Raw genomic sequence first — 26,231 nt, forward strand, 5'->3', positions numbered from 1 at the left:
TGGGAGAAGATCCTGGCTACTGGCTCCAGGTTTCAGCTAGACCCAACCCTGGTCACTGTGGTCTTCTGGGGAGTGAACCAGTAGATGGATTTCTCTCTCCTTGCCTGGCTCTCCCTCTCTGTAACTATTTCAAACAAATCTTTTTAAAAGTAACCAGTCAACGAATATAATAAACTTTTATAACATGAATTACATTTTAGAGCAAATATACAGATTCCAATAAATCCAAAGCCAATAAGGACATTTACATAAGAACTTCTTAAACTCCATATAGGGAATAAAAAATAGTTATGAGATTTAGAAATACCTCTCTTCGTGGTAAGTGTTCTCCTCTGGAAATTTGTTTTCTGCTTCCAGAATTATCTGTTTTCTACAGGATGAGTTTTTCAGTATAACTAGCTTAGTTATGTCTGCAGGCAATCCTTAAATATCTCATGACTCATAGTTACCTATTTGCATTTAAGAGATTAAGACTGACTAGAAATTTCGTATATAGGCATTAACTTCCTCAACACTCACTTAGTGACTTAATTTTATAAATGATATTGTAAGTAATCTAAAATTGGGAGATGAAATAAAAATTATATTTGACTCTTTTAAAAAAAGGAATAAAGAATATGTTAAAATACTAGAACCACAAACACAAATGCCAGTTGGGCAAGAGTTAGTGCTTGCTGTGCCTGCAGCCCATTTTCTGCGTGTGTTTATGTGTGACCTATCTAGTTCTGACAATACAATTTAATATATCAACCTGGGAGTGGGCAGGTAGGAAACTGAACTTTATGCTGGAGAATCTCTACATGCTAGGAAGACAAGAACTTCAAGCACCATCACAGTCTAATCACACTTGCCTCTGTAAAGATAACTCATTTTTTCCTTTTTCTCTTTTTTATCTATTAAAAAATAAACCCCAAGTGTAAGGAATTGGTTATTTTCTACAGATATCAGTATGTTCAAGGTATTTACCTCATTGTAACTTATTCCATTATTTTTTTTATTAATTTCCTGCCTACCCTATTTCAGTTTCTCCATCTGGTCACCCAGATAAATATGTTGCATGGGTCTTAAGTATTACATATTCATGAAAAATTAAAAATATCTTACTTTGCTTAAAGTATATTTTATTAAAGATCTTCAATTTTTTTAACTTTAAAGTTATTCATGTTTCTCTATATACAATGTATTCATTACTTCTGATAAGTAGGAGGGTGAATATACTGATGACACATGTTTGCAACACAATCATGATTTTAAGATTTGTTTTAAGCTCCTTAGTATAGTTGTGAAGGTATGCAAAATGAGGTCAAACAGAGTTGAGTTTTGCCAGGAGAAAATGCCTGATCAGAGGGAGGTATGGTAGTAAAGGGTGTGATCAAGTGTTTGAACATGGAATCTCAACTGGGTACAAAGAAAGTAAAAACACGAAGGACATTAGGTTTTAAGAGAAACAGTAAGGGGCGGGGTCAAAGGTTTGACTGAATAATCCTCCACCTCCAGTTGCTGTCATTCCATTTGGGCACAAGTTTGTGTACTGGCTGCTCCACTTCCAATCCAGCTCGCTGCTTGTGGCCTAAGAAAGAAGTGGCCTAAGTCCTTGGGAACCTGTACCTGCATAGGAGATTCGGAAGAAGCTCCTGGCTCCAGGCTTTAGATTGGCTCAGCTCCAGCTATTGAGGCCATTTGGGGAGTGAACCAGAAGTTAAAAGATCTTCTCTTTGTCTCTTCTCCCTCTAAATCTTACCTGACTTTTCAACGAAGTAACTAAATCTTTAAGAAAGAGAGAAATAGTAAGGTTAAATATATTTCTGGTTGCAATGAAGAGCCAAGAGGTAGGGACTGAGTGTGTTGAAGGAGTGCTTGGCAAGATTCAAGGTGAAATGATGTATTTACAATTTCATCCACAGAGGACTATCAAATTCTCTCTACGCTGCAGAAATTAATTATTTGTCCATCAACCTTATAATCTAACTTAACTTAGATTATAAGGTTGGTCCTTGTATGTTGGTCATTGCTTATCTGGTCTTAAATTTACTTTTATTAATGAAAAAAGAGAGTGATGTGATTTTGTTTTTCTCAACAGAATCAAGCAGCTTATCAAAAACATGTAATGAACAATGCTTTCCTTTACTGCTGCTTTAAATGAGGGTTACATTTGTGAAGTTACAAAACATATCTAATATTGGACTTTCTACTCCGTGCCATTTTCCCTTTGTCTTACCTCTACATAATCACATAATAGGTTTCAAAGTCTGGTAGGGTAAGCTTTCTCTTCTTCTGCTATTTTTTTCTTTTTTAAATAAAGATTTATTTATGTTTACTAGAGAGACATATCAGATTTACAGAGAAGGAGAGACAGAGAGGAAGATCTTCCATCTTCTGGTTCTTTTCCCAAATGGCCCCAATAACCAGAGCTGAACCAATTCGAAGCCAGAAGTCAGGAGCTTCTTTCGGGTCTCCCATGCAGATACAGCATCCCCAGGACTTGGGTCATCTTCTACTGCTTTCCCAGGCCACAAGCAGAGAGCTGGATGGAAAGTGGAGCAGTCGGGATGCAAACCAGCACCCATATGGGATCCTGACACTTGCAAATTGAAGATTTAGCTATTGAACCATCACACTGAGCCTTCTTGATATTTTCTTCAAAAATGTCTCAGCTACTTGTATATCTGTACTAACCCAAATTTATTTATTATCTCACATTTTATAACAGGATAAAGTGCAGGAGAATATTTTTGACACTGAAGTGGGAAAATAATTTGTAAATCAGACGAAAACAATGCTTTTTATTATTTTTTACTCAAGGATGTCAAAAAAGGAAACAGATAAATTATCATCTGAAAGTATTTACATCATCTAAAACTTCAGAAGATTTTAGTATGTCTAGATTATATACTGTGCTTTTCTCAAAAATTTGCTATAATTTATATGTTAGCTTGAAAAGAATTTGAACCTCACATAATGTTAGTCTTCCTTTAAGCATAGCATGTGGAATTTTCTTTATATTCCATAAATCTATTTATGGAATTTAATTTCCATTAATCTTACTGAATTCTCTTACACTGTTAAGATTTTGTCTGTTCAATCACCTTTGAAGTATTATAGGACAATCATGATATCATCTGCAATTAATGCATAAGCTTAAACTATAGTAGCTTTATGCTACAGTCTATACAGGCTAATATTGATGGCTGCACTAGAAAACAAAAACATAAGCACAAATTATAGCCTAGTCTCACCTGTGTACATGGATTAACAATTACAAGTTAATATTAGAAAACAGAATTCAGTGGCACATTAGAAATAATACATCATGTCTCATCAGGTGTCAGAAGATACTTCTACATTATCAAATTAAAGGAAAACATATGAAGTAATTGACAAAGACCCCATTAGCAGTTGTTAATGTTCCACAATAATTCCTGCTAGTTAAACACACAAAATTTCCACCATTTTTAGCAAGTAGTAAAGTAAAATTTTAGCAAGTAGTAAAATATATTCCACAGCTAATATTATGTCTTAAATATTAGAAGAAATCCCATTAAACAGTTGCAACACATTTCTCATTAATAATGGTACTGGTAAAACTGTATGAGTTTTACTGATTTCAGAAGAAAAATAGATACAACTACTAGAAAAAAGTAGACAACATATGCCATTTTACGAAATAAGCCAGAAAGTTTGCTATTTTACAAAAGAAGTTAATTTCTGGGCCTGGCGTGATAGCGTAGTGGTTAAAGTCCTAGCCTTGCACTCTCCGGGATCCCATATGATCTCCGGTTCTAATCCCAGCAGCCCCACTTCCCATCCAGCTCCCTGCTTGTGGCTTGGGAAAGCAGTCAAGGATGGCCCAAAGCCTTGGGACCCTGCACCCGTGTGGGAGACCAGGAAGAGCTCCTGGCTCCTGGCTTCGGACTGGCTCAGCTATAGCCATTGCGGCCGCTTGGGGAGTGAACCATCGGACAGAAGATCTTCCTCTCTGTCTTGCCTCCTCTCTGTATATATCTGCCTTTCCAATAAAAATAAATAAATCTTTAAAAAAAAGAGGTAATTTCTTAGAATACACAACAAAATCAACCTAAAATTATGACTGCTGAGTAAGCTATTTTGTATGAAATATATGAAGAACAACAATCTCCAATATGATTAGAAAAGACTGAGAGAAAAATATTCGTTACAGGAGAGAAAACTATTTAAAGACCTAAAAATAAACCTCACATGAATTATTCAAAATTTATATAAACAAGCAACTGCTTTGGCTACAGAAAAACCTGACTGAATAGAGAAAAAATTATATTCTTAGATAAGAAAAATCAGTATTTCAAATACCAGTTTACGCAAAATATATCTCTCATTTTGGTGTATTCTTAATGAAGACTGAAAGCAAGTTTTAAAGGACATGACACACTGATTTTCCATTGTATAAAACAGATGAAAGTCCAGCGGAAATCAGGAATAAGGAAACCAAGCTGATTGTGAAGGGGCAGTCACAGGGTGATAGCTGGACAGTGTCTGCAGGTCACAAGGTTTTGTTTTTAGTGTTTTAAGAGACAGGAAGAAGTAACTGAAAAAAATATTAACATAATTTTTCCCAATGAACTGAAGGCAATGCTACATTATAAAGTAAAGTTATAGCAAAATGAACACCTACTGAACAACACTGTTCAAAGGATTTACTGAGAGGAAAAAGTGGTTGGAAATAAGTGGAAAGCAATGATAAAGTAACTCCTAATTTAAAAAACTAATTCCTTAGTCATCTGCACTATATATATAATGCCGGAGGGAGAGCAGGCTGGGGCATTTGTAGGAAAATAAGCCAATTTAAATCCTACTGAAACTGAAGGGAAAACGAAATGTTCCAAAAAAAATAGTGTAGGATTAAAATCATTTGAACTGACCCAATTTACTCTTAGAGACATTTGAAAATCCAAATTTTGCATAAAATATGTAACAGAACTAAGTCCTCTTAAATAAACCAAGATAGTAAGAAATTATCATGTCCTCAGGAAAGTGAAAGAACTGCTGCTGCTAAGCATCTGACAAATCCTTGGAACCTTACCAGCAGTTCTCAAGGCTTGAAATGGCTTCAGAGACAGAAAATCCAGGTTCATTTAGGTAAGGATTTAAAAATGAGTCTTTCACAAGAGGTGCTCCCTCGGTGTAGGCACCAGACAGACATAACCTGTCACCTGACACACCAGGTTACTGATTTGACAATAAGCTTAGCACTTACCAAATTGCCTAGTAAATTAATATATGATGACACCAAGAGTTAGAAAGACGAAATAACAGATATTCACATTTAGGTGAAGTATATACAAGCCACAAAATTTGGAAAGCTGTTTTGTATTATTTAGAAATCACTCTAGGTACAGATACCAGGGTTTTGAGAATGGAATTGTTCAAAACTGCCCAAACAGGAAACGATGCTGATATGCACATCTATAAAATAGGTGAATAGATTCTAATTTACCTATACATCAGGATACCACACAGGACCAAAGACACATTAATTCAATCAAAAACTTGCATAAATACCACAAATTCTAACAAAAGTGTCAGGTATTGCAGTGTGGCAGGGGAAGCTAGCACTTGGGACATCAGGATTGCACAATGGAGTACCTGTATGTTCTGCCTCCTTCTGATACAGCTTCCTTCTGATGATGACGGGCATAGCTGGGTTCCTGTCACCCACCTGCAAGCCTCTGATGGAGTTCTGGACTGCAGGCTTCAGCCTCACCAAAACCATGGGCAGTATGGGCATCTGGGGAGTGAAACAGTTGATGGGAAGATCTCTCTTTACTAATATTAATGATAGTAATAGGAAAGGAACATAATTTTATAAAAATCAGGAAAATTACAAGCTTCAGGAAAGAAATAATGCATTTCAGGAATGCTAACGGGAAACTTATGTTGCTACTACCTTAATCTAGTTAGTGGTTATTTATTCAATTTAAATTGTATTTAAATTGAAATTTAAATTGTAATTTCACATCTGTGTATTATACATTTCTGATAAAAACTAAGAAGGAACTTAATTTCATTTATTTTAGCACTATTAAGAGGTAAAGAGAGAGCAGAATGACAATGGAAGAGAAGGAAAAAAACACGAGGCACAGACCTTCTGAGAAGTGTCACAATGAACACACAAATCTAACTTTTGAGCAGTAAGACAATGCTCCCTGCTTTGCCTGCTCCTAGTCTGTAGCTGTAATTTTTCTTACAGGTTCTGGATTTCTAAAATGGCAATGTAATAATATCGAGCAATATGTGAAATGTCTCCTTCTACTTGTCAGAATTTCAAGTATTTGAAAGGAACCAAACGTCCCTGACAAAACCAAGTTGCCTACCTACTGGTAAGACAGACATCCTTCTGTAGACATATTATAAAAGAAAAATGTAATAGGACTACAAACGTATATAACAGAGGAAAACAGGGACCAAGCTGACAAATCTGAGTAACGGCCCTCTCAACGAACTTTCAACTCACTGACTCGCTGTACTAAAAGGAAAAATGATTTAAAAATCTGTAGCTCACACCCTCAGTAATATTTGGGATAGAAATTTATGAAGTAAAAAATTATGAGAAAAGCACAATATCGAATCAGTGAATATTTTTTTAATGTTCAAAAATCATCATTGTTGAATTTTTTTTCATTGGAGTTAGCAAAAATATTTGCTAGGAAGAACTGTTATAATGATCTGTTCGGTTCTGAAACTCCTGCATCCTCCCCCCTCACACACAAAAGACAAGTATGCCTGAAGAACTATTTGAATTTTTAGGGAAAGAGGTTTTACTTTCGTCATAAATTAATATAAATTTAATCATGGCATATATTCATAAAAGTTTAAGGCTTAACAATAAGTTCTGCCAATATTTGAGTAGAAACAAAATTAACTCTGAGGAAAAAATCGTTCCCTTGATCTTAGGCTTCTGCTGCATAACAAAAATGCAAGAAATCAATAGAGCATTGGCTAAAAAAAAAATCTTAAAAATGATGCAAAACAGTTTCCACTTGGTCAAACAATCATTCATCTTAGAAACAGCAGAATATCCACATCCACGTAAGAATTTTAAAAATCCACCAACCAAATTTCCATTGTTAAAAACTATAAGCTTTCCTTTAACTGAACACCAAATTTAAAAGATGATATTTTAAAAATGATAGTACCATCGGGATCGCTTCGAAAACCCCTCACGGCAAACAAACAATCATACAAACTAAAAAAAACCCTAAAATAAATAGACAAACAACAGAAAGTAGAGCTTGAAATCTGACAGGAAAGAGCTGGCGTGGATTGGCTCATGCCTTGCTGGGTGGGACACAAAGATTAGTCACTCCTCACCATGGTGTTGAGGATTTTCCTGCACACCCCCCCCCCAAAAAAAAATGTTCTGCACCTTAAATGTCGACAAATATCTTGTTAGAGTTACAAGCCAGTCTAGATTATCCCAAAATCTGCCAAGATCAACAAAATTATACTTCAACACAACAAATGGCTAAATACTAAAATGAAATAGACACGAGACAGCTGAATGGTACCTTATAGCCATTTTAAGGTATATAGCAGCCGGTCCGGTCCTGTATATAAACTAAAATTGAGATGTCAATGAGCTAATCATAGGTTGTGGTTAGGACTTGCTTTTTTTTTTTTTTTTTTAACATACTGGTTACTTAAAACCATGTCAATTCCATAATATTGCAAATTGCTGTTGATGTTATATTGGGACTCTTAATTGACTGTGATGATATTCTACCAGCTCTAACTTCAGACCAGAAATGGTCTCCCCAAGAAACTCTTCAACCCATCTGGACAATAAGTAGCTGGACTCTATGCTTGGTATATGTTTGCAAGGAAAGAATCTTGATTGAATTTGAACTGTAATGCTGCATCAAGGTGGAGGAATCCACCAGGGGGGAGGGGAGGGGGTGGGGTGGGAGGATTCCCAGAGCCTATGACACTGTCACATAATGCAAAATAATTAATAAAAATATATAAAAAATGATAGTATGTGCTGCAGGAATAGTACATATAATCCTAAAATAAATTAAATGGATTTATTCACAACTAAGTATTGTCATACTCTCAATAAAAACTACATTTTCGCTTCTTTGATTGCCTTTTTTTAGCTTGTTTTTTTCATGTTGAAATTATAGACTCATAATATTTTAGTTCTTACCGTACTTGGAAACAACTGTGCTTATAAAAAATTCTTTTGCAGGCTTTAAATTGCTTCTATACTTACTACTGTATGTATTCTGCTTATTCTTTAATCTATCAGGAAATCAAGTATAATTTTTTCTATTTTTGTATTAAAATATTTACTTTCCTGAAATCTGGGAAGAGGAATGCAAACACAGCTTGATAATTCAGTGAAGAGTACATGTAGGCAGGCCAGAGGACCAGAGAAAAGAGGCTGCACAAAATAGAACTTTAGGCATCTCTATTCAGCCAAGTCCTGATCCATGCATACGTGTGAGGAAACTCCCTGAGGCTGGGGGAAAAGCCATCCAAAATGACCAAGAGGAAATGAGAATGCTCTACCACAGTACCGAGTTAGTCCTAGACTTAGCACAGTTGCCCTGCTAGCCAGCAACTACACCCTTAAGGAACTGAGGCCTGATTAATTCTCTTTGGGTATAATTTTTGGCTGTGATCATGCTTGTTTAAAAATATGCATAAAATCAACTGAGTGTTCCAGTTAAGCACACTCTTCCCTTGAGGTTCATAAATCTAGCTTGCTAATCCCTCTCAAAACAAATGAAGCATGGATATTGAATCCAAATATATTAGTTATATGTGGCTTGTTTACTTCACTGGAAATAATAAAAACAAATAACACAGTGCTATTACTGAAGCCATAAAACCCATTTGGTAAAACTAATCTTATTTTGAAATTTTGTGTGTATCAAAATGTTAATAATATTTATGACTTTCTTACTCTAGATAAATGATGTTTCTTCAATGCTTTTAAAAAGCAATTTTTCTTACTGTTATGTTTTTGGAGTTCTATGTCAAAAATAGCTCAGTAAACATAAAAACATATAACATTTTTATTCAGATCTTACTTTTCTCCTTCTGTGTTCTTTTCTAGTCTCCAATTTTTCTTCTATTCCAAAGCAAAAGCTTATTTTCTGTTGCCAGAGTGAAATGTCTTCATTTGCACACTTTCACATGAGATGGACTGCAACTGCTATTTTGCATTTTTATTTCTTCTTGGACTGACAAATATTCAAAGGTAGAGATGATAATCAGAATCTCATGTTGCATTTCTATCATTCATAATCATGCACAATCAAGAGCATTACATAAATCTCTAATAAATGAGCCTATCTTTTTATTCTTCCTTTCTGGGCTGGGCACTATCTTTGACTCCACGGAGCAAAGAAAACTGGTATTGCATTTCCAGGCTGTCTCAGCATGCTCAGTGATCACTACCCCAACTGAGAAGTGCACACAAATGATTCACCTTTCAGGTCTCTGATTTTGGTGGAGATACTCATCACGATATTAATCATAGGTGGTTTGAAATCTTACCCAAAACGCAGAAAAAGTATGAAGGAAAAATGCTTATGAACATTTCCAGACTGAATGAAAGGTTAAGATCACAAATTGTATATCTGTGGCCTCAATAATAAGATAAAATACAAATAAAATTGAGTTAAGTATTGCATGAAGTTACAGGGAAACCAGGACATCTCCTAGTTTACAGTCTCACATCAGACAGGATTCGACGAGTGAAGGGCATACTTAACTAAAGAATGGAGACTGGGAAGGATTTGACTTCAAGTTACGTCCAGACAACTGCCACCAGAAGGCGGTCAATATAATGTTCTATGTCCTAGGATTCTAACAGGCCTCAGCTCAATTCTGGGGTTGCTACAAAAACAAGTAACATTTTTTTTTTTTTCCCAAATGAAGAATCTGTTCCAATTCAAGATTTATTGCGATATTTCTTTTTTCCAAACAGCTATAATGGTGAAAGGATAGATGCTAACTGTAAAGAAATTAACATTAAAATTAGTTATAGATGTAGCCAGCAGTGTGTGTCACAGCAGCTACCCAAGATATCTTTCTTTCCTACCCATGTATCGTGTCCACAGAAGTGCAAATTGTGAGTTACAAAAAGGTATTAACACTTGAGGTTTAAGTAGGTATTGTATGGGATTTATCTTTGTTAAGTACTATGAACTTTTAACATATTTTTCATATTCTCATTAAATGTTTCCTATAATTCCAGAAAATGAATGCTTATTTGATAGTGAATAATACTCTATTTAGAAATTTTTCTAAAATTTCAAAGTGAGAACTGTTAAGTATCATACAAGAGATCTGACTCTTAGATTATGGCTTTCCTAGCACAGGTGGCTTTCAGACAATATAATCTACTGAGTAAAACCTTGGGTTTTAAAGACCAGCTATAAATACTAAGATTATTATTATACCCTAGTGCTATCTCTTTAAACCTGAGCAATTACTTACCTTCTCTGGGCCTCAGTTTCTTCTTCTGTAAAGCAGGCATAAAAGTGACATTGCCTTTATACAATCATTGTGAAGATTCGGTGAGGCAAATCCTCTCATTGTTGGCTTAGAAGCATCATTCAAAAATACTAGTTGTTTATATTGCTATTATTAGAACCAGAAAAGAAAGTAGAAATTAGATAAATAAATATTATTTTAACCTTAACTTTTAAATTTTCAATTTGAGGAACATTAAAAGATCAATGATTGCATAATTTCTAACATTCTGATATTTACCCACGTATATAAGCCTTTTTTCACATGTAAAACCTCTTTAATAAGTTCCAGTGTGAATTTGTAACATTTATGAAAAAAACATTAAAAATTTTAAGCATTTTTATATATATATATTTCAAAGCCTGATATAATCTGTATTCTTAACCAATATTTCAACGAATCTTAAAACTCCTATCTTGTTTGCTCCATTTGATAAGCATATATGAAACAAAACCCTAATTAGATTACATTTATGCAAGAGTGATTATGTTGGTAGTATACAGTATCATACGGAATAATATAGCCTAGTACAGAATGCCATGCTATGTAAGTCTACACTTCAAAGTGGAGTGAGGGATTGTCTTGCTGGCTTTGAAAAAATAGGCTTCCAAGTTATGAAAGGGCCTGTGAGAGAACCACAGTGGCCAAGAATTTAAGAGTATCCCTTGGCTGGTAGCAAGGAAAAGGGGACCACAGTCCTATAAATTCATCAAGATGAATATGTGGTAAATATATGAGTGATAAGTTAATAAACTTTGAAGCTTATTTAGATATAAACATTACTTTGATCTTTTCGTAATCAGACATAACAATAATGCAATTTGGTACTTGGCCAATGGACTTCTTGAATTCAAGATTATATAAAAGACCATCTATATCTACTATACAGCTATTTGTTAATCTAGTTCTGTAAAACTATAAAACTATGAGTTTTATGGATGGATGTTGCTGATGATAGCATACCAATGTAAATGCACTTAATGTACACTCAGAAATGGTTAGGATAATAATTTTTTGTTACATGTATTTCACAATTTAAAGAATTAAAATTTGTCTAAAACTCATTTTGACACAATAAAAGATAATGTATTTGTACTTTGCTGTGTGTATATACCTATATATTTTTTTCTCAAAAGTTAGCTGATTAATTCAGCAACATTTATTGAATTATCCATTTTAAATAGTGCACATACTTGTCCAGGTGTCTCAAAACTATGCAAAATTCTCAGCAATTAATTAGATGATTTTCAGTTGACTTTGTTTGATTCTCATTTCATAATGAAGAGAAAGAGATAAGCACCACCAGTCATAAAGCTCAAAGCTCAAGTTCAAGCAAAAGGTAATCATATGAAAACACTTGAAACTCCAATCCTAGAGCTTCTGGCGACATCTAGTGGATCGTTTTCATAAGGCTACTTCTTTTCAGCTTCAGAAGCACAACTTAATTCCACCTAACCACCCTGCTCCTTAATCTGTGGAAACAATCTCAAATACCAAGAAATGTAATGTTCATAACATACTGGATGGTCCTCCAACATTTCTTTCGATTCATCTTTCAGATGCCAATGATTAAGTCAAATGCAGCACAGACCACTTCTGTCTTCAAAGAGTTCAAGGTCTTCTAACTGGCTATGGAATAAAGCACATGTAAAGCAGAGATGGGAAATAAAATTCCTAAAATTTACTGCAGACATGCTCTTATCAAAGCCTCAACTCCTTCAAATTCCAAACCATGGACAGGAGGGTTGGATCTGAGGTTCTGCCATGACACACTGATATTTTATTCTAATCAATCATTGTTCCTGGTAAGGGCTAGAATCTACTGTATTACCGCAATGAAAAGCCCCACAGCCCTGATGAAGAAATTCCTCTACTAGAACTTAGATAGCATTTCCTAAACCTCTGCGAAGCTCCACAGAACACATCTGCTCAACTAACAGCTGCTACTCCTGTCTCTGCATCTTCTCTAATACTCATCAATCTAGCAGTCAAGTATATGTGCTGCTTTGCTGTTTGTCTTGCTTGCATTTAAGTAGTGTTTGACATTTGTTAAGTCCCACATAAATATTTGATCAACATTAGAATCCAATGGTTAAACAAATGGCCAAACAATCTCATAAAGTCAGCATTTTGTCCCCATTTTATAGGTAAGAGAAACAAAGTGATTAAGCAATTGGACCAAAGTCTGTAGGGGAATGGAAGACACAGGATTTTAATTTAGGACCACTCGTTCCAAGGTGCCACACTTCATTGTAAACAAGGGTTTTCTCTTGGTACACCAAGTTTGGGTCAATTCTAAGTAATAATAATAAGAATAACCACATTTTCCAAAATCCAGACACTGTGCTAGGTACTTTATTGGGTGAATTATGCCAGATTTTGACGATTCTCAATGGAAACCAAGACTTTGGTAATAACATTTTGTCTCCTTCACTCCAGGCTGGTTAGGAATGGAGCACGGATCCTGCTAATGTAAGATTTTGGTCCCCCTAAACATCAAGAGATAAGAGAAGTCAGAGGCAGTAGAAATTAGAAACTATAAACAGTCAACAATGCCTCACAACTTGAATAAATACGAAAAAGCAAACATATTTTCAAAAACAAATTTGCAAGAAATTGAACTGATAAATTCCAAAGCTAAGTCTACGCTACTGCTTTGCCCTAAACATTGTGATACTATCATTTAAGGAACCCAACTGCATTCCAGCAACAATGCTGGGTGCCTTATATGTATCATCTTCTTAAAAATCTTCAGAGATTGTGGGGTGGGCTAAAAGTTAATGTCCACATCAGAGCACCTGTGTTCCATCTACAGTTAGCAGACACCAGGCAGAATAATGATTCAAGTAGCTGGGTTCCTGCCACCCACGTGGGAGACCTGGACTGAGTTCCAGACTCCCAATTTCAGTCCTATAAATGCTAAAGAACTTGGGTAGGGAACCAGCAGATGGGAATTCTTCAAAATTCCCACCTCTCAAAAAATTTTAAAAAAATCCATAAGCACTTTCAAAAAAATTTATAAAATATTGTCACTATTTTGCAGATGACAAAAGTTGAAAGCCAAAACTTTAAAAAAAAAATTGCCCAGGACACACAAATAATAGAAAAGAAAACTTCATACATAACCAAAAAGTCCCCTGCTATATAAAGAGCCCTTAAATGTTATAGGGAAACCTTCCAATTTCCTGGTTTCCCTAAAAATTTCACAAAACATTTCTAGATTTTTCACTTTCCTTAAGCATTTTTATTAAAAGCAATAGTGGGATGCATTCAATAGTGTATTCATTGCTCTCTGGTTGCTAGTTGTTACTTTGCGCTTGATAACCATGTTCAATGGCATCCACAAAATATTGACCATGGATCATTTCTAAATGAATCTTGGAAGTGTTACACTGTAAAAGAAATTAGCTTCAGAATCACCTTAATCACAAATAGAAAGTGCATATTCTCTGAAAGAAATTCCCACTACTACTAAATTCCATATATGTTCAATAAAATTAACAGTGTGATTCTGCTTGGCGAGTTCTTAAAAATGTCCCAAACAGGGAAATATTCATAACCATAGTAGCTATCTCCAAAATGAAACTTCTGTGGAGAAACAGGATAGTCACAGCACATTTATTTAAAGTAAGGTTAACAAGGAGGCATCACGGGAGCCACAAAGCCTAAAGGTTAAAAAATGGTCCACTTAGACTGGATACAGGAGGAAAAATCTTCCCCATCTCACCTGGCCTAAGGCAAGGGAAAAAGGAGCAACAACCCCCCAATTTCAGGAAAAAAAAAAAAAAAACAAACAAAACTCTACCTCCAGTTCTCTTCAAGATATTCACAGTAGGATCCAAGCTGTGATCAGAAACGAGATGGTCCGCTTTCACCTGGTAGGGAAATATTCAGTAATGCTGCCAGTTGCCCTATGAGGTTTGGAAGGTCCTGGAACCATTTGGACTGAAGAAAAGTGAAGGAGATGGGGTCTCAGGAGCAGGCTGAGAAAACTTCAAGATGGAAAACATGAAGGCTTTGGTTAAGATGCATATTGCTCAAATTTTACTCAGATAAGGCCTGACAAATACATGATAACGCCTTCTCTCTCATTATGAAAACAATTATAAACTGCTATCAATTGACTAATTTCCTGCATATTTTCCTACAAAGATAACTGTAATACATTAGTTCTCAGCAAATAAATGTTGAGGCTGCTGTATTATACGAACATGACAAACATACTTTGTATTCTACTCTCAAAATTACCTAAGCTGCAGATGTCTTTATTTCTAAATGTTTATAGATAATTTGTTCTTGTAAAGTTACTAATAGACTCAAGATTCAGGAAGTTACTATTCAGAGATTTTCTGTTAAATTGATGTTTATCATTATTAGGCTTCAAAATGAATGTAAAGGGGTTTTGTTCTCCATATACAAGTTCTACCCATGAGGTTAAGATGAGCTAGCTGTGAGCACAGTACAAATTGGAAGGCTCTGGAAATCAAGTCCAACAGAATGAGGCATCACCCATATTGACAAGAGAACAAAGCAGGAAGGATGGCTGTTCAGAGTGTTGCAAATTTCAGATTATTGATAGTTAACATTTTCTCTGTAGTTAATACATGATGGAAGCAATAATAAACTATACATTTTATATCAAAATCTGTATTATGAAGTATTTGAAGTTATGGGATAGTTAAGAAATGCCAAAATCCAAATCGTAGAAACTTAAGAACTTGGCATTTTTTATTGAAGGTCTGTTGTTTTCTAAGAACTAGAACATTAAATTCAGCTGAAGCCCATTCTTTATTCATTCATTTCCTCTGTAGACCAAACGTTGTTTCCTTTTTATGTATCCGATCAGATTTTTAAAATTATACCTGTATGTACGTAATTTGCATTTTCCATCGAATAATCTGATATTTACTCATTCTGATGTATATGGATCTGGTGGATTCATATTAGCCCCCACATTGAATCCCATTATAAAGACTTAGGTGTTCAATTGCAGTAGGCTGTTTCTGTCATTTTGTTTGTTTTTACATTCAAAGCTTGTTGTTAAGGACCAATCTCGTCCTTTGTTGTGCACATATACAACTTGCTTTAGGTCCTTCCCTTGAAATAGTTTCTGGATCAGAAGATATGCACCCTTCAACTTTACTACATATTGTCAAAATTACTTCCAAAGTGATTATGTCAATTTAAACATCTACCAGAAAGGCGTAAGTTTTTTGGCCCGTTTTTTTCCTGGTTTGTTGTTTTGGTTTTTACTGATATTTCTTAGCACTCTTTTGGGTGGTTATTTCAACATAAACAGATCCTTCCAATATATTACTTGATATTTCACTGTTAACGCTTTTTACCACAAAAAAAATCTGAAATATGTGAAAAATGTTATCAATATTTTCCTTGTTTGTGCCTTTTATGCCTTGAAAAGGAATTTTGTTCCCCATGTGGTAAATGCATTTCTTCTGTATTTTCAAGTGTTTAAAAACTTTCCTTTTCACAATTGTCTTCAAACCATTTAAAACATGCTTTTGTTTATCTGATTCTACCTTTTGCAGAGACAATTTAAAAAACTCATCCTGTCAGCAATGACATTTAAAGCTATCTCCTCCAAAGACTTCACATTCAAGTGGAACTACTTCTAGACTTGCACTTTTGGTCTACAGGCCTATCACTTATCTGTTGGCACCAAACAGCCGAAGTCATTAGTGCCTTGTATCTAAGTCTCAGTATCAGCTAGGGTGAGTCCTACCTAATTTTATTTTTTTCTAATTGTTTTGGCTCCTCTTGCTATTTATTTCATGTGAACATTAATATTAGCTACATCTTCTATTATTATCTTTAAAAAAAAAATACCCCTTCCTTAATCTGTTGAGAGCCAAAGCTACTGAGATCTTTGCTTTGTGGTTGGCTTGATAAGTTTTTTATTCAGTTTTCCACTGTTGATCACAAAAATAAGTGGTTATTAGGAAAACAGGGGAGAAGAGTTGTATGAAATTGCTGATTTGTAGTTATCTTGTTTTTCCAAAATAACTTGCCGAGGCTCAGAGTAGTTATAATATAAAGTCTTCCTAAACAAGAGCATTATGAATTTCCACTCAACCATTTTATGTTAATAAAGATGAATAAATTTTCCAGTAAAGGTCTTACATTTTTCTGCCAATTCATTTTCATTTTTAAAAACTATTTCTTGCATATTCTTCTGAGCCACTGCTGTGTCCTGTCCTTTAATTTTCCTAGGCTGGGCCTGGTGTGGTAGCCTAGCGGCTCAAGTCCTCACCTTAAATGGGCTAGAATCCTATATATGTGCCGGTTCTAATCCCCAGCAGCTCCGCTTTCCATCCAGCTCCCTGCTTGAAGCCTGGGAAAGCAGTTGAGGTCAGCCCAAAGCCTTGGGACCCTGCACCCGCGTGGGAGACCACGCTCCTGGCTTCTGATCAGCTCAGCTCCTGCCACTGCAGCCGCTTGGGGAATGAACCGCCAGATAGAAGATCTTCCTGTCTCTCCTCCTCTCTGTATATCTGCCTTTCCAATAAAAATAAATAAATCTTTATTCTGTGTAGGTTAAAAAATGTTGTGTATGTGGGTGTGTTGCACTCAGGTTTCATATTCTTTTGTTCTTCAGGTGATAATCTGTTTCCCCAAGAAATTACTACATTGAACTGGGGACTATAGCTTTTTTGATATAATCAGGACAAATGGAATGGAAATGGTATTTTCTTGCTCTTTGTTCGGGTGAACAGAGATCACTATGCCCTGCAGAAGCATCCTGGAAGCAGGCTCTGAGTTGGAACTTTGTCTGCTCAAGCCTTTCCCATGATTTCAGAGCACACAACACTGAGACCATCCCCTGGCTTTTTGTGCAGTTAGACCCAACACTTTCACACCAGATTCATAGATGCTGAATGTTAATTCTTTGACCTCTGCTCAAGATTTGCTTTCTCCACCCTTAGGAGCCAGTAGAGACATCTACATCCACAGGGAGGTAGCTTGGAGTTAAGCATGAGAGCCATGTGATCCCCAAGTCCATCAAGAGCACACTTCTCCACTTGCAGGTGGTAACAGTGAATGCTATCTACAGGCTTTGCTTCTGGAGCTTTGTGGTTGGTTGGCCAAATCCGTGTCATTCCATCATTGCTCAAAACATTGGAATATTTTTGAGAAGTCAGGGTACACAAGATTGTGCACAGTCCCAAACAAAAAGCCAACATTATCCATTTGCTTTTTTAGGCTTATGGAATGAACCTTCTTTACATAAACACCAAGTCTATGTGTTTTTGCTGTTGTTGGATTAATACTGGGAATAATGAATTGTACCTTAAAAATTGTATACAACAATCCCTCCCCATTCTCCCTCCAAAAATCTAGTTGCTTTGAAATGGGCAGCGTGATCCATTTTTTCCGTTTTAGTTGGGCAGAGAGATTTGTAAAAGAGCTTAATACTGTTTGTCTTGTTCATCAGGCACACTTATAGAAGAATGCTAGCCTTTAAAAACAATTTCTACTTTTAAATATAAAAAGACTAGTACGCAGGTTCAAGTTATACTTTTAACATGAGCTTGTTGAAAGAAACTTTAACAATTCCAAAATGCAAACGAATTTAACTTTTTTTTCCTCCCAAAAAGCATGAAAATTAATGGAGAGGCAGTCAACAGGACATTAAAAGGCAAAAATAATACTACTAATAATACTCATAATAATAATAATCATAACTCTTCCTCGTACTAGTCCTTGGGTAGTCTATCACACAACAGGTGGTTCTTCTCTTCGGCTTCTTTCAAAACACAGTTTTGTCCCAAGTCCTTACGTACTCAGTACCTGCTCCGGCCTTCCCCTCTCTCGCTGCCTAGGCGGCCTCCGCCCCTGGGGGCCCTACGGCCAGAGCGGCTGTAGGAGTCGCGTGGAGGAGGGCACCCTCTCTCCATGGACGGCGGCAGCCCGCGATCCGGGCGGCCCACCCGCTCTCGGCCTCGCGAGTAGCGGTCGCTGCGGCTACTGCCGTAGCTGTCGCGGCCTCCGCCATAGGCGTCAGGAGAGCAGCCCCGGTACTCGTCGTAGCGGCCTCCACCGCCGTAAGAGGGCGGCGGGCCCCGGGCCGGGGCGGCACCGCGCGGATCCCCGTAGCTCTCGAAGGGATCTCGGTAGGAGCCTCCGCTCGGATGATCCGCGTAGTCACGGTCGCGTCCCCCGTAGCCGTCTCGGTCGCCATACCCTCTCGATGGACAGTCGTCGCGGACACTGGAGTGGCCGTAGTCGCGGTAAGTGTACTCTCTGGGCGAGGGAGCGAAATCTCGGGGGTCGCGGGCGCTCGGGTAGTCGCGGCCGGAGTAGCTGTCGCGCGGCGAGTAGCCCTCCTCCCGGGGCCCCAGGTAGGGGTCGCGGCGCGGGGCCGGCGGCTCCCGGCGCGGAGGGCCCCCATAGCCATCGCGCCCACGCGCGGCCGGGGCGCGCCCGCGCATTCCGCCGCCACCGCTGCGAGCCAGGCCCGACGGCGCGGCCCGCTTGGGCGGCGGCCCGGCCCTGCGCGGCGGAGGCGGCCCCCGCTTCATCGGCATCGGGGCCCTGGAGGGTCGCAGGTCGAAATCCCCCGCGTAGCCGCCGCCGTCGTCGGCGGGCCCACCCCGGGAGGGAGGACGCCGCGGGCCGCCGCCGCCGCCCCGGGTCCCGCGCAGGCCCCTCGGGCGACCGCGGCTGCGGGGCAGCGGCGGGCCCCGCCGGCTGCTGTCATAAGCCGGCTTGGTGGCCTGGGCCACCTTGATGGCCTTACCATCCAGGGACTTGCCATTCATATCTCTGGCTGCGGCCTTGGCGTCCGCCGGGCTCTCGAAGGTGACGAACGCGAAGCCCCTGGATTTGTTGGTTTCTCGGTCTTTCATGAGGAGCACCTCGATGATGCGGCCATATTTGCCAAACGCAGCCTCGAGGGCTTTCTCATCGGTTTCGGGGTTGAGACCACCGATGAAAAGCTTCCCCGGGCGGTCGGCCTCGACCATGTTTTCGCGTCGAGGGCTGGGCAGCGTCTGGAGGCCCGGAAGGTGCGCCCGTCGCGTCGTGCGAACCCTGCGCAGGCGGCTCCTACCGGTCGGCTGGCGCTTCGTCGCCCGGAGCCCCGGAACCGCGGCCAGACCCCCCGCGGCGCAGGCGGAACGCTCCGGTTTGAGCCCCTTGGATCTGGTTCCCGCTGCCCGGCCTGCGTCCTGCTGGTTGTGATTGGCCGGCCGTCTCCGGAAGGCCTTCCCGCCGTCGGGGAGGTCGGCAGTTTCCTGGTTCCTTGGCGGTCTTTCCCTTGGATAACTCCCATTAGGCTGACCCCTGGTTTAACGTGAATTCTGTTCGGACGGCTCTGCTGCTTAAACGAAAAAGCCGTTAAATGGAAAAAAATAATTTGTTCCATCGTTCGTAGGGAGAGTATAAGGTGTTCTGACCCGAGTTACCTAAACCGCTTTCCAAACATGGAAAGTAACTTGAAAGTTGAAAATGCAGCTTGTATGTGAAATTTAATAAAAACAAGAATTTTTCCTTTGAGCTGGCTTTGTTAGTGGGATGGTGGCCACGAATGGTGGACTAGGAAGGAGGGGAATCACTCTTCTGATAGACCGTTTTTTTCCCTCCCCTTCATCGTTTTCTTCAGGATTTTCAGCTTTCAAAATTAGCACTAGATTAATGTAAGAAACTGAAGCTTTCCTCTAGAAAGATATGGCGCACACAACAGCAAAACAGCTTCATTTTCCGCCCATGGAGAAAAAAAACGTATAACCCACTCATAAGTTCCTTAATAGTATTGGTGGAAATAAGTGTGGAAGGTACAATCAGTATCTGCTTGAAATAGTAACTCTGAAATGGAATTTTTTTAGTATATTTTGGAGCCGTTTAAGAAATGGTAGTTTCCCAAAAACTGTTGTGAAATGCTCATTTCTTCCTAAGAAATCACTAAGCATGTTTGTACATAGCTTCATGAGGCCTCCAAACATTTCATGGAAAATGTGTATTATGAAAAATCTTGGCATGGATTTCAAACAGTTTTTTAACCAAATTATTTTTATTCCATCTTTCCACAAGCTTGTTGAAGTAACTCATGTGAATATGCATGTGTTAAGTTGATTAAATGCAACAGCTCCACATAGTTAAGGAAAGCAAATTTTTATGTTTCAAACTTGAATGGGAACATTTATGGTTTTTAAGACATTTATGGGTAAAATTAAATATATCAGTTCCTATGATGAAATAAATTTTTAATCAGTTACAATTTCAATATTTTAATATTAAAACATTACCATACTTTGAAGGTAAATCCACCTGCTAGGAAAATATTTTCTAAAAATCTTTAAATACTTCACTTGGAAATGTATTTCTGAGCATAAAATGTATTCTATTTATCTGTACATATTTTCACCCGTCATGAGCCCTAACAGACCAGCTGGGGTGGCGTTTTGAGTATATTTTAGCTAAACAATCATTTTCAGTCCTTGATTTAAAAACAATTTTTTGTAAGGTATACTTTCCTAAGAAGATATCAGATTTTAATTTCCAAATTTTTTTGTGTAGCTCCACGCCCCCCCCCCCCCCTGTTTTTTTCAAGGTTTGTCTTAAAGAGAGGTGACAAAGTCTTCTCCAGGCAAGGTTGCTTGAGGACTTGCTGCCTCCCAGGGAGGCACGTTAGCAAGAAGCTGGAATCAGAACTGGAGCCAGGAGGCAAGGCCAGGCACCCTGTGAGAGATGTGAGCACAAGTGCTATCTTAACAGCTGTGCCACCTGGTTGCTCTTTTTGTGACCAGTTTTGCTAATTTATTCCTTTTTCTTTAAAAAAACAAAGAACAAGTTTTAGCCTCGCCTATTCTGTTTTGACATTACTGTATTTTTTTATATTGTCAAATTAGACATTACTTTATTACTATGTTAAAAATTTTAGGGAAATGATTAAGGTTGAAATTTATTCTCTGCCAAGTAATTGTGTCCTGAGCTGTAATACATGCTATTTTCATTGTTGTTCAATTGCAAATATTTTCTAATTTTCATGGTTCCTACTTGGCACATGAAGTTTTCAAACATTTGAGTGTTTGGATTATTTAACATGTTCTTAATGATATTCCTTTTTTGTTGTGATTTGCTTTGTGACCAATTATTTTCCTGTGTGTATGTATTTAATGTTCCTCATATGTTGAGAAAAAGGTATTCTTTAAATGTTGGAGAATTCTTTTTGTATATTGTGATGTTCAGATTATCCCTGCCCTTTTTGACAAAGTGTCATTGAGAATTGTTTAAAATTTCCCAATGACTGTGTATTTGTCAATTTTTAATGTCCATTTTAGCTTTAAGTAACTTATGGTTATATTGTGAGACATGTAAAAATTGGGAAATTGCTATGTATTTCTGGTAAATGTCTTTTATTATGTAATGATTGTCTATTACCAAAATTTTTTTTTCTATTTAAGGCTGATGCCTAGTATCTTTCAGATTTTTTGCTTATTGTATTTTCTGTTGATCATGCCTTCCCTCCCATTTGTTTTTATTCCTTTTCTTTCTGCTGTTGCATAAGAAAATAGTTATGATTTGTATTTCTTTTATGTGAATATTTTTAAATTAGGGAGGGTTTACTAATTATAAAAGCTTATGTTTATGTGATTAATTTTACTTAGATCTACACTACATCCCTGTAACCATGACCCAAATAAAATCTATAACAATTCCATCATCCTAGAAGGTTCCTTGGAGCTTCTTTGTAAACAACACCTTCCTACCACAGGCAGGCACTTGGTCTCGCCTACATCAAGTTCCAATCATCACCAGATAGTAATATTGTCAGATTGCAGACTGCAGACAGAGGTTTTGTGGCTTTCTGAAATACCCAGTCGTCACATCCAAGTCTAGTTCAGGATCTAAGCTACATCTGACTCTCAGCACCATAAAACTGTCAAGGAAAAACAGCACCAATTTGTTAAAATGTAAGATATTAAACAAAACTTAAATACAGCAACTGAGTCAACTCCAGTCAGCAAGCCTCTTTGCTGCTCCTCCCCATTAAACTAACAGGAATTTGAACAGGAGAATTACCATTTGGGATTATTAGCTCACTTTCGGACATGAACTGAAGTTGTGCATGTCTAAAGGACATAAAATAGTTTTACCACTTCACACCAGTTAGAATGGTTCGTGTCTGTGTGTGTGTCTGTGTTGGCAATGATAGAGAAAATTGGAAGGGGAAGAGGATGTATAATAGTGCAGCTGTTGTGGAAAATAGTTTGGTAGTTCAGAAGATATAATTGCCACATGATCCAACAACTCCATTTTCAAACATATGACCAAATGTATTGAAAGGAGTCTCAGACATTTGGGCATCTATGTTCATGGTAGAAATACAACGGCCAAGAAATGGAAGCAGCTCAAGTGCCCACCAACAGATGGACACTTTTTGAAATATATACGCACACACCAACAATGAAATGTTATGCAGCCTTAAGAAGGAAGAGCAGTGTGATCAACACGCTAAAATGCAGTTGAACACTGAGGATGTTATGCTAAGTCAGCAAGTCAGTCAGAGAAACACAAAGGTTCACAGAATACTCAAATGTTTTTAGATCTCCAGAGATTGAGTTTCCTGATCCAGCTGTCCAGACACATGGCATGATGTTATGGCTCAAGACTCTGGTCAAGTTTCTTGACAGTGGAGAAGGAACTTCCTGTCAGTTCACAGCTTGGGAACCTGCTAATGTTCTGTATAATTTATTTCAACCTAACTTAATCCTTAAAAATGTAAAATATACATAAAATTTACCATCTATCTTTTAATGTTTAGTTCAGTGGCATAACATATTTGTACTGTTGTGCATTCAAGCTGCAGAACTCCATCTTGCAAAACTCTGCTCTATAAACAACTTTCATTCTTTCCTGCCCTGATACTGCCATCCTATTTTCTACTTTTTACACATTTTTAAATTAGTATTCAACATTCAAAGTGATTCATACATAACAACCCTAAGAACACAGTGAAATTTTGTTCCTCTTCCCCCTTCCTTCCTCTCATCCTCTTATATTCCTGAGTTTGCCTTTTGCTGTTATTTTGAGATAGCATTTTAAATTTACATTACAGTAAAAAGGCTTAACACTTCACAAAAATCAAAACACACCTTAGTAGGTAATGGCAATAAACAATAATTGAATAGAAAAACGAAAATGATCATTTCACTTATTTAACTTGTAATCATATAACACTATAGTAGTATAAATTTGACTACCGGGCACCACCTCCTAGGAAAGAAAAGATTCTCTTCCGTATTTTCCCTAATTCAGACGTACTTGTTATTTCAGTCAGTAACACACATCCACCTTTGGGGAATCCACTTCTGTCTGTCTAAGAGAGTGGCTGTACAGATTGCAACCGCAGTTTTTCTTGAGTGGTGGAAGTGCCCCTGCCTGGCAAACGACTTAAGTTCCCCACCTCCAAGCCCTGTCCAAGGTCCTGCTTTCTCGGGGTGAGAGACCAGGCTCTGCACTTTCATTTCTAGCGGCTTTCTAGGTCCTCTCCAGCGTGGGAAGCCAGGTGCTCTGCGAGTGCTCAGCGAGGCACGCAAGCCCTCTGTGCCCACGAGGGGCCCTGCCAGCAACCACTGTGCAGAAGAACCAAGGATCAGGGCTGCCAGCCTTCCCACACCCCGAAAACCATGCCAGCAGCCAGCATAGTACTCTGTGGGCTCCCATGGCTGAGCTCCCTCTCTATCCTTCAGGATCAGATCTGCAAACACCAGCATTTCACTCCCGACCCCAGCTCCCTTCAGAGACTTGCCCAAAGACCACAGCTTGTAACAGGAGCACTCACTTCGAATTGCTAGGCAGCTGGTTAGTTATTCCAGAGTACTGTATTTGTGCTTCCATTTATTTGTTCCTTATTTAATGGGAGCCCAAAATCTAGAAGACTCTGTGTTGTAGCGTGAAAATGCAAATAATGTAAGCACCCCTGTGAACTTATACTGTGATAAATGAGACAGAGGACAGGAAATAATTAGATCTCTGTGACAGTAGGAGAAAAGAGTAAAAGAAAGTGGGATACCATAATGCCTTGTTAGGAACAGGAGGTGATGCTGGAATATAAAACCTACTGCTTTAACCTCTGCAGGGAGAAGTATGGTATTTAAGCTGTATTATTTTTAAAAAAATTATTTTTATTGCAAAGTCAGATATACAGAGAAGAGGAGAGACAGAGAGGAAGATGTTTCATCCAATGATTCACTCCCCAAGTGGCCATAATGGCCGGTGCTGTGTCAGTCTGAAGCCAGGAGCCAGGAATTTCCTCCAGGTCTCCCACACAGGTACATGGTACCAAGGCTTTGGGTTGTCCTCAATTGTATTCCTAGGCCACAACCAAGAAACTGGATAGGAAGTGGGGCCGCTGGGATTAGAACTGGCGCCCTTATGGGATCCTGGTGCATTCAAGGCGAGGACTTTAGCTGCTAGGCTACCAAACCTCGGGCCAAGCTGCATTATTTTTAAAAGGGAAAGTGAAAACGCTGCTTTAGGAGCGGGGACAGTGTGTGCAGAGAAGCCATACAAATGTCAGAGTCCTAGATTTAAGAAGTGAGAGGGGACAGTGACATTGCAAAGAGCTACCTTACTTAGCTTTTTGAGTAAAAAGAACTTGGTTTAACTGTAATGTCATGCACCTAAGTTTCATTATTCAGCATTTTCCTGACTGGCAATGGGCCATCCTAGCCAAAACTTAACCCTAGGCGGTAGTCATGGGAATCCCGATTTCTGGTGGGTTGGACAGCAGCACAAGTCACACAGGACAGGTACCTGGAGTCAGGGCAGTCCTGTGGGACCAGATGTCCTCCAGTAGACAGCATCACAAGTCAACTGGATTACAGGACACTAGGACACCTATCTAATGCTGAAAAATTGCATGCAGGAAAATTTTCAGCTTAGAAGTGGATTCCCATTTCTGATGGCCTGGAAGCATTCAGTGTTGACTACATGAGACACAAAATGTGTATGTTTCCCTTTAGAACTAGTTGAAAGGCTTCTTTGTTTCCTGTAGACTGGGAGAGAAAAATTGATAGTGTGTAGTGGACTAAAGCAGGCCACACATTTTTAATATTGCTGCCATCAGGAACTGGCCTTGAACTTGGGCTGACCTAGAATATTTTTGCTCATGGACAATGACAGAATTGACTTCATGCCGATTCAGGTGTAGCTTTCTAGCCAACCAGCAATTTCCACCTGACCCTTTCAATCCCTGAGCTTCCCACCACAGAAGTCCATGTTTCCTGCTGAAGAGGCCAAATGGAGAGGCCTTAAGGTTGAGGGGGAAGGGAACGGCTGCACAGAGCCTTTCAGCCATCCTTGCCAGGTGGCACTTCCTCGGTAGCCGGGCTGCCAGCTGAGCATCAAGGAATCCCCGAGAGATACTGTGTGATGTTTAAGGAACATTCAGCCAAATTCTTTCAATTCTAAAAACACCAAACCACTAAATGTGGGATGGTTACACAACAATGAATAAGCAAAAGCAGTCTTTCACAAGATTTATTGTGCTATGATTTTATCAAATGGAAGAATCTGTGTTTAGCTCTAACCCCCAATAGCCCTTAAATTTAATCCTTTTTTTTTTTTTACCACAAGAGAGACTACAAAAAATTTTCAACTTAGAATTAGGTTCCCATTTCTAATAACACTACTAATTCTCAAATATTAATGCACCTGAACAATTATCAAGGACATCAAAAATACTAGATCCT

The 26,231-nt window shown here is 38.4% G+C and overlaps 2 protein-coding genes across 2 annotated transcripts in view; both read right to left on the reverse strand.

Annotated features, from left to right (window-relative positions):
- The window catches only part of SYT9 (synaptotagmin 9), a 327,980-nt gene extending 318,779 nt beyond the window's left edge, over positions 1 to 9,201 (reverse strand). Inside the window, exons 1-2 of the mRNA XM_058663453.1 lie at positions 9,069 to 9,201; positions 5,620 to 5,761 (exon numbers count right to left, since the gene is read on the reverse strand). Coding sequence (XP_058519436.1) covers positions 5,620 to 5,761 — 142 coding nt within the window. The 5' untranslated portion in view covers positions 9,069 to 9,201. The remainder of the gene's footprint in view (positions 1 to 5,619; positions 5,762 to 9,068) is intronic.
- An 8,993-nt stretch (positions 9,202 to 18,194) lies between these two features.
- RBMXL2 (RBMX like 2) lies at positions 18,195 to 19,605 on the reverse strand. Its single transcript, XM_058663458.1, has one exon. The coding sequence runs from the start codon at positions 19,497 to 19,499 to the stop codon at positions 18,318 to 18,320; it is 1,182 nt and encodes a 393-aa protein (XP_058519441.1). The 5' UTR covers positions 19,500 to 19,605; the 3' UTR covers positions 18,195 to 18,317.
- Between the last annotated feature and the right edge of the window lie 6,626 nt (positions 19,606 to 26,231).

This window comes from Ochotona princeps, chromosome 4 (assembly GCF_030435755.1).
Source record: "Ochotona princeps isolate mOchPri1 chromosome 4, mOchPri1.hap1, whole genome shotgun sequence".
In the NCBI taxonomy this organism is placed as follows: Eukaryota; Metazoa; Chordata; class Mammalia; order Lagomorpha; family Ochotonidae; genus Ochotona; species Ochotona princeps.

Coding starts and splice junctions, on each gene's coding strand:
- RBMXL2 (XM_058663458.1), bottom strand. CDS start 19,499: ATGGTCGAGGCCGACCGCCCGGGGAAGCTTTTCATCGGTGGTCTCAAC.